We start from the raw sequence: 9071 nt of genomic DNA, 5'->3' as shown, positions 1-9071 counted from the left end.
CTGGCCTTAGCCTTGTTTTTAACCCCCTTCAGTGCAGTACTGCACTACAACAGGTGAGTACCAAATCGGGGTGTATTGTGAGCTGCCTGTGGAGCACCCCCCGCAGTTGTTTACCATCTCTGTAGCCTTGGCGGAGGGGTGAAGAGTTAGGCCGCGTCGGCTACACAACACCAGCCTGGCAGGGCCAACAGAGCACACTGCCATTCGCTATCAAGGGCCGGGAGAGGGGCGGGGTCTGTCCATCAGGCAGCGCCGAGGCTGGGAGGGGCGCAGGGGGCGTGGTACCGGCCTGCGATCCGCAGGCAGGGGGCGTGCCTCGCAGGGTCCTGCTGCCCACAGGTAGGCGGATCCAGCTGTGCTCGACCAGGGGTGGGAGCCGAACCCGAGGACGCCAGCGGGCTGACTTCGGCGGGATGGCGGCTGCAGCCGTGAGCGGTGCCAAACGGAGCCTACGGGCCGAGCTGAAGCAGCGTCTGCGGGCAATCAGCGCCGAGGAACGGCTGCGCCAGTCCCGCCTACTGACCCAGAAGGTGCGAAGCCACCGGGTAGCTCACGCTACCGCGGACTCACTGGCCGAATTCCGCTTTGCCCGGGCTTGCGGGTCCACGCAGGCGCAGCACCTTGAGCGCGCGCACGTCCCCTCGGGTGCACGCACGTTCCCCGGCGCGCGCACGCGGCACTCGCTTCTCGTGCTGTGGAGGCGCCGTAGGCGCGGTGGCTCCAGTATGAGAGGAGCCCATGGTGTGGTGTGGAGTCGTGGAACTAATGAGGAAGAGGGAGGGAGCGGAGTTGTTAGGGTGGGTGGCTCCTGTGGTGAATGAGAACTTCTTAATGGGGATAGTGGAGATACTGAGGTGAAACCAGGGTCAGAACGCGAAGTTCCGGTGAAGGAGATGGGTGGACGATCCCAGCGCCGGGGTTCCTTCAGTCTTAAGGAAAATGAGCCGCGGCCTGAGAGGCCAGGCATGTCAGTAACACGATCAGAGAAAGATGCGTTTAGTTCAGTCCAAGGCACACCCCAAGAGGGTGCGGAGGTGCCAAAGGACGGAAGACAAGTTGACTTCTCGGCTCTCAGCACGTGGACGTCTGGGGCTGTCTAGAGCCTCCAGGCCTACTGTTTTCTGTCGCAGAGTGGGTGAACAGTCAGTCCTTTTTTTTGAATTAATGAGGAAGTGATTATCTTACTCAGGCTTCTCAAGAAGGTAGGAAGCAGAAGGGAAGCATAGGAAAAATGAGGTTCCCCGTTTGCTTTATGACTTTAACTGACTTGCTGTACGTTTTCAGTTTGCTATGAAAAGCTTAATAAAGTGACATTCACTGTTGTGAAAGCATGCTTTAAAGATGTTTGGGAGGCTAGTTTTTGTTGTATGCAGGAGGGAGGCATCAATGCTCAAAGATTAAGTATATATTAGTAATTCCAAGTTAAACAAATGATTTTTGCCTTCCCCAGTACCCTATCCTATGATCCGTTATTTTCTCAAATTCAAGTTTCCTATGGGGTAAAGTCTTAAAACAAGTACACACATTTCATCTTAATAAATGTAGGTATGTCTGTAGATGTTAGTTCATTCAAATGGAATGATTTTAGCTAATATTACGAAGGCATATCTAGGTGCTTTAGTAGATACTGAGGATACAGAATCTTGTCCTTATATTAGTTGCTTAAAATTTAGCCAATTTATTCACATATTGAACACCATTATACACTTTGCTATGTACTGGGTTGTAGGAAAGAGAAAGATAATTGTTGCTTTAAAGCAGTAGGGAATATGAGAGGAAACATGAAAATTATAATGCAGTTAGAATATGCTGAAGGTAAATGTCAGTGTTGTGGAAACAAGCCTTTGGCAGGGGATTTGGAAACTTGAGATGAACTTTGAAGTATAGATGAAGTTTGTTAAGTGAAGGGAAAGATGGGGTGGGGAAACATTTGCAGGGATGTGTAGGCAAAGAGAGGGTAGGGCATATTTAAAATAAGCTTTGGAACTACACAGATCTGGATTTAATCTGGCGCCACTCCTTTTTAAAACAAACAAACAAACAAACCATTTATATGTTAGACAAGTCCCCTAATCTCTCTGAATATGCTTGAAGTTCTATTGTGAGATTGAAGTGGTGTATAAGGAATGTATTCAATATTTTTTAATAGCTCCTGTAGGAGAATATACTGGTAGCATTTGGATAATGGGTTGGGGAGGGAAGACAGAAAAAAAAAAATAGGAAGACCAGTAAGGGGCTGTTGTGATAATTTAGGTGAGAGATAATAAAGACATAATCCAGAGGATGGGCATTGAAAAATGGGGGAAAGGAGATAAGTGGGAGATTGTGTAGTGAGAATGAGCAGAATTTGGCAGCTGACTGGATAGAGGTTAGACAGTACTGGAAGGAGAGGGTCACCATTCCAAAGTTTAACATTACTGAATTTGTAAGGAATGTAGGAGTTAGAGTAGATTCTGGAGAGGCATAGGGAAAATAAATTCAGTTTTTTTTTTTTTTTTGGTCTGTGTGTCCACAGAAGGTATTTTTTTTTTTTTTTTAAATAGGGTCTTGCTGTGTTGCCTAGATTAGCCTTAAATTTCTGGGCTAAAGCAGTCTTTCCTCCTCAGCCTCCTGAGTAATGTCTGTAAATTATAATTCATAAATTCTAGGTGGAAATAGTAGATTTATAGAGGCAGAACTACTGGCAGCAACAGAGTGACAACTAAGATCTGGCATCAAAGGAAGAAAGAGAAAAATTAAAAAAAACATATAAGCACATATACACATACAAGGACTTTGTTTCATGACTCTTATTATTTGCAGTGAACTTTAATATTTTCCTTTATATGTATTTAAAAACACTGATTATAACTCACTAATTATTTCATGACCAACCAATGGATCATGTCCTGAAACATTGGTGTACAGTGTTTTGCCTTAGTGAATTCTCAGTAAAGGTATTATTAAGTGATGTCTTTATCTGAATCATAAAAAAAATTTATTAGCACAGCACCTTTTTTATAATTTAAAAATTTTATAAGGAAAGTAATGTAAAGAAATTCAACTTTATTTTTTATCTTGACTTTCTAAGATGAGAAAATTAGTATCCCTTTATTTGCTTTGTTTTTAATATTATTTGCCAATTTCTGCGGCCTATTTGATATTGTCAAGTTTTATATGTAAACTGTTTTCTGTAACTGTAATGAGTCTACTGAGTGATAATTCCAAACTTGAAATTTTGGTGAACATTACTTAGAGTATTTTTTTTTATAGATTATATTCACAGTAGAACCAAGTTGTATAATTGAATATATATATAAAAAAAAGGATATATAGTTTTAGCTCACTGGATATGTGTGGCTAAAAGGATTATTTCAAATGTTGATACCAACTATATTCTCTTTTACTTTGCATCTGCTCAAAACCATGCCACATTTTAACTTTGTTCCTATTTGGAACCCGTATCTAATTTAGCTCTGTATATTTCCAGGATTTAAAAATTGCCTTTATTTTTACCTTTTTGACAAACAAGAGTATGCCTTTGTCTTATCCATAGATTGTTTTTCATTTTGCCTGTTAGAATATAGATCCACTTTCTTTTTCAAGACATCCCAGCCCCTGTTTCTTTGTGATCTGGTTGCACAGCCGTTGCCTTGGAATTTCTGCTTACTTTTCTGCTGAGTTAGGGCTATTTTCTGATTTTAAATTTTTTTCCCCTTCTTATTACAGTATATCCTCAGGAAAAAAAAATCTATGGGGGTGGGTAAACTTTTTATTGATTTTTGCATTACAATATTTTACCCTCATTGATAATTTGAATTTAAAATTTAAAATTATTTTCCATGTCATGTTCAATGCTTATGGCCTCCATTCAATCTAGCTTGGCATCTTTATTCATTTCTTTTCTTTTTCACCTTTGTGGAATTCTTTTTGATTTTTTTTTTTTTATTTCTAGATGAACATAATACATTTATTTATTTATTTATTTATTTTTATATGGTGCTGAAGATTGAACCCAGTGTCTCACAAGTGCTAGGCAAGTGCTCTATCGCTGAGCTACAACCCCAGCCCCACCTTTGTGGAATTCTTGTTAATCAGATAATAACCTTAGGTTGGTTTTCTGTGTCTGTACATTTTTCCTATTTTTTGCTTATTTCCCTTTCTCCAGCACTCTCTCCTAAATTGTTTTTATTTTGCTAATCATAATTTTAATTTCCAATGATTATTTCATAAATCTCTGATTGCTTTCTTCCCACAGCAGTCTCTTGATGTTTTACAAATGCAGTTATCTTTTTTAGTTTGAGAAAACTAAGTAGAGTTAAAAAGAACAACAACAGCCACAACTCTGTTCTTTAACTTATCTCAGTTTTCCATTGGGCTATCCCCACTCACTCCCTTTTTATTCTTCTACTTTGTATTTTGGCTTCCAAAAGATTTGTTGATCCTTTGTAGTGTGTACTTATTTATGGATGAAGTTGTATTAGCTTATGGGATGTCCTCTGTCTTTAGTAGTCACTTTGTTGGAGAGCTTAAGGGAGGAATATCTTCTATCTCACCTGTATCCGTGTTTTCAGAGTGTTGTGATCTGCTGTTTTGTTTGTAAATACTGTCCCATCCACTCTCTATTTTACAGGAATTATTCAATCCTCTATTCCCTTATTCTCAGTTCTATAATGGATTGTTTTCATGCTTCTTTGCAAGTATCCTGTAAAGGGATTTGAGGAAGAAGATTATATGCAAAGTCTCACACTGCATTTTTTTTTTCACACTGCATTTTAACTGATCTTTCTTACTGCTTATTCAGCTCTTGCTTTTCTATATTCTGCATTTCAGAGAACAAGAAAGATAAATTCTGTTCATTCATTCATTTTTTTTTTTTTTGGTGATATTTGGGACTTTATGCATGCTAGGCAAGTGGTCTACCAGTTTTTTTTTCTTCTTCTAATTTTGAGACAGAGTCTTGCTAAATTGCCCCAGCTATTATTTTTAATGAGTTCTCATTCTTACAAGAGTGGTGTGCCAGAAAGGGTAAAAGAATCAGTGATCCTTCTGCCTCAGCCACCTGGCAGCCAAGACACACAACTTTCTCTTATAGCACCTGAATGCTAAAAGCCTCAGGCTTGCCTAAAGTCTGAGTTTCACATTTCCATTTTTCTTTGCCTGTGTCAGGTCTCAGCAACTGTGCAACTTTTCAGAAACCAGGAGTTAACTTACTTCCTCAGCAGTAGTTGGTGTTTTGTATCTACTTAATTTTCCCTTTCCTCTTTTTAAAAGCAATAACTTGACTTTCTATGCCTGTGTATTTTTGCTAGTCATATTTATAAGAGGCTTTTGCAATGTTTTTCTTGGCTTGGAGGATAGGGGAAAGTAGAAAATGAAAGGAGAAAAAAAAAGAGAGCTAAGGGCCAACATCTGAGTCCAAGTTCCTTAGATTGTTGACTTTTTTATGATTAACAAAGCTCAGCCCCCTTCTCCTGCTTGATGAATGATTCAGCTGAATATGGATTCTTTTACAATGGCCCCCACTCCCATCTTAATTGACAATTTAACATTCCGTAAAATGGAATGTTGTGGGGGTAGAGGAGCTGAGAGAGAATTATAAGGCATGACCTTGGGGAGCTTATGAACTGGTTCAGAATACTACATTTGGAACTAATAGATAATTAGTGATCAAAACTCATGACAATACAGAATTAAGTGTTAAGTTACCTATCAACAGTAGATGCAGTGAGGCTCTGCAGAAGTTAGGAAAAGTTAGGGTTTGATCTGTGCTTTAGTTGGGTAGAATTTAGAAGAGAAATTGACAATACAGGGAGTGAAGTTTTGGGGAGCCAAGGCTCAGAAATAGAATAAAACAAAGACTTTAGTGGAAGCATGTGATATGACTGGAGATCACTAAAATGGGTAAGTGGGGTCAAAACTGAAATTCTCAAGAGATGATGACTTTTTAATGAGTTTTCATTCTTACAAGAGTGGTGTGCCAGAAAGGGTAAAAGAATCAGAAGTCTTGGGTCCTGAACTAAAAGTCAAGTTTCAGGGCTTAGCATTGTCTAGCTTATTATACATTCTGCTTTCTTTTGGTAAGTTAAAAGAAGTTGGAAAAGGCTGAGAGAGAAGGGAGAAACTCTTAAAAGTCTTTAGTTTTTTAAAGTATAAACTTAGAAATTATAATTGCTGTCATTTCCTGTTTAGGTGATGGCCCACAGTCAGTATCAGAATTCCAAAAGAATTTCCATCTTTCTAAGCATGCAAGATGAAATTGAGACAGAAGAGATCATCAAGGACATTTTCCAACAAGGCAAAATCTGTTTTATACCTCGATACCAGTTCCAGAGCAACCACATGGATATGGTAAAATTAGAATCACCTGAGGAAATTTCTTTACTTCCCAAAACATCCTGGAATATTCATCAACCTGGTGAGGATGATGTTCGTGAGGAGGCTTTGTCGACAGGTGAGTCTTTTGGTGTTAGAATGGATGTCTTAGGATGTTGTCAGCTGTGATGAGATTTTAGATCTCAGATCCACCTGTTATGTTTGGGTCAGGGGAATTGTTTTTCCTCTATGGATGAATTTGTATTCCACTTATATTTCGAACACCCATATTACCTGGGTTAGGATATGGTATCTTCTGTAAGTTATGAAGTGTCAACTATAATAGTAAGGTATCAAGCAAGGTATTGCTTTCTCATAGGTGATTGCCCTAGATTTATGGGCTGAGTAATTTTACCCTTTCTCAAGGTTCATTTATACTCTGTAGGCTAGTAAGTGTATTATTATTAATGCTAGTGCCTTTATATATCCAGGTTAGACCTATCAACTACCCTCTGGGCATTTCTACTTGTATGTCATGTGGGTATCTCAAATGCATCATGTTCCAAACCGAATCAACTTCCTTTCAATCCTGACTACCACATACCAATCTCAGTTCATGGTACCATCAGCCATCCATTTGGCTATGCCATATATCTTAAGGTCTTGATTCTTCTTTCTTTTGTGCCCTACATGCATTCTGTTGCTAAGTTTAAGATTCCATAGTCTCTTGCCTGGGTTACTGTAACACCCTCTAACTGTTCATGTCTACTTCTTGCATCCTCTCCTCCCTCTCAGTTCACTATCTACATAGTAATTTATTTATTTTTGGGGGTGTGGTTGGTACTGGGGATTGAGCCTAGAGCTTTACACATGCTAGGCAAGCACCCCGCCACTCAGCTACATCCCCATAGTAATTGAAACAAGATATCTAAACATCAGTGTGAACTCTTCTCTTGCCAGTTCATAGTCTTTTGGTGACTGCCTGCTGCCTTTAGGTGAATAAACACTCCTTTAATGAGGCTCTTCCTGATCTTGGTCCTCCTTATCTTCCATTTTCATGTTTTTCAACACTTGGACTTCATAGTGTTAATTTCACCCGCTCTGAGTATACTCAGTTTCTCAATTCAACTCTGCTTTCTCTACTGCTGGCTCTTTTGGTATCAAGCTTTTTTGTTTATTTACTTATTTTAAGGAAAACCCACGAAAGGCACAAGGAACAGACTGAAAGAAAAGTTATGCACATTGTCATTGTTACTGCAAAAAAGAAGCCCTATCTTTTGTAGTAATTTAAATTTATTTTTTTAAATAAGTAAATTTATTTTTAAAATTTTGTTATATATGGCAGCAGAATACATTGCAATTTATATTATACATATAGAGCACAGTTTTTCATACCTCTGGTTGTACACAGAGTAACACCATTCATGTCTTCATACGTGTACTTAGGGTAGTGATGTTCATTTCATTCCACCGTCTTTCCTATCCCTAAACCCTCTCCCTTCCCATCCCTCCTCTTTGCCCTATCTAGAGTTAATCTAATCCTCCTATATTCCATTGTGTGTAAATGCCACATTTTCCTTATCCATTCATTTACTGAAGGGCTTCTAGGTTGGTTCCACAGTTTAGCTATTGTGAGTTGTGCTGCTATAAACATTGATGTGGCTGTGTCCCTGTAGTATGCTGTTTTTCAGTCCTTTGGATATAGACCGAGGAGATGGATAGCTGGGTCAAATGATGGTTCCATTCCATGTTTTCCAAGGAATCTCTATACTGCTTTCCATATTGGCTGCACCAACTTGTTGTCCCACTGTATGAGTGTACCTTTTCCCCTACATCCTTGCCAACACTTATTGTTGATTGTGTTCTTAATAGCTGCCATTCTGACTGGAATGAGATGAAATCTTAGAGTAGTTTTGATTTGCATTTCTCTGTTTGCTAGAGATGTTGAACATTTTTTCATATATATGTTGATTGTATATCATCTTCTTAGAAGTGTCTGTTCAGTTCCTTGGACCATTTATTGATTGGGTTATTTGTTTTTTAGGTGTTTAGCTTTTTGAGTTCTTTATATATCCTAGAGATTAGTGATCTGTCTGATGTGCATGTGGTAAAAATTTGCTCCCAAAATGTAGGCTCTGTATTCACCTCACTGATTGTTTATTTTGCTGAGAAGAAAGCTTTTTAGTTTGAATCTATCCCATTTATTGATTCTTGATGTGGATTCTTGCACTATAGGAGTCTTATTAAGGAAGTTGGGGCCTAATCCAACACAATGGAGATTTGGGCCTACTTTTTCTTCTGTCTCTAGTTGTATTCCTAGGTTCTTTATCCACTTTAAGTTGAATTTTGTGCATGGTGAGAGAAAGGGGTTTAATTTCATTTGGTTGCATGTGGAATTCCAGTTTTCCCAGCACCATTTGTTGGAGAGGCTGTATTTTTTCCAATGTATGGTTTTGGAGCCTTTGTCTAATATAAGATAACTATAGTTATATGGGTTAGTCTCTGTGCCCTCTATTCTGAACCATTGGTCTACAGGTCTACTTGTGCCAATACCATTGCTGTTTTTGTTACTGTTGCTCTGTAGTATAGTATAAGGTCTGGAATAGTGATGCTACCTGCTTCATTCTTCTTGCTAAGGATTGATTTAGCTATTCTGGGTGTCTTATTTTTCCAGATGAATTTCGTGACTGCTTTTTTGATTTCTATGAGGAATGTCATTGTGATTTTGATTGGAATTGCATTAAATCTGTATAGTGCTTTTGGAAGTATGGTCATTT

The 9071-nt window shown here is 39.0% G+C and overlaps 1 protein-coding gene across 2 annotated transcripts in view; it reads left to right on the top strand.

The window, feature by feature from the left end:
• Positions 1-9071, top strand: part of Mthfs (methenyltetrahydrofolate synthetase) — a 55458-nt gene continuing 46387 nt past the window's right edge. The window contains exons 1-2 of one of the 2 annotated variants that reach the window (XM_077799894.1): positions 1-530; positions 6172-6433. In XM_077799894.1, coding sequence (XP_077656020.1) covers positions 414-530; positions 6172-6433 — 379 coding nt within the window. In that variant the 5' untranslated portion in view covers positions 1-413. Of the gene's footprint in view, positions 531-720; positions 798-6171; positions 6434-9071 lie in introns of those variants that run through there. The other variant, XM_077799895.1, reaches the window with a different exon arrangement.

The sequence above is a fragment of the Urocitellus parryii genome, chromosome 6, assembly GCF_045843805.1.
Source record: "Urocitellus parryii isolate mUroPar1 chromosome 6, mUroPar1.hap1, whole genome shotgun sequence".
NCBI lineage: Eukaryota > Metazoa > Chordata > Mammalia > Rodentia > Sciuridae > Urocitellus > Urocitellus parryii.
This window is presented reverse-complemented; position numbering and strand designations above follow the sequence as displayed.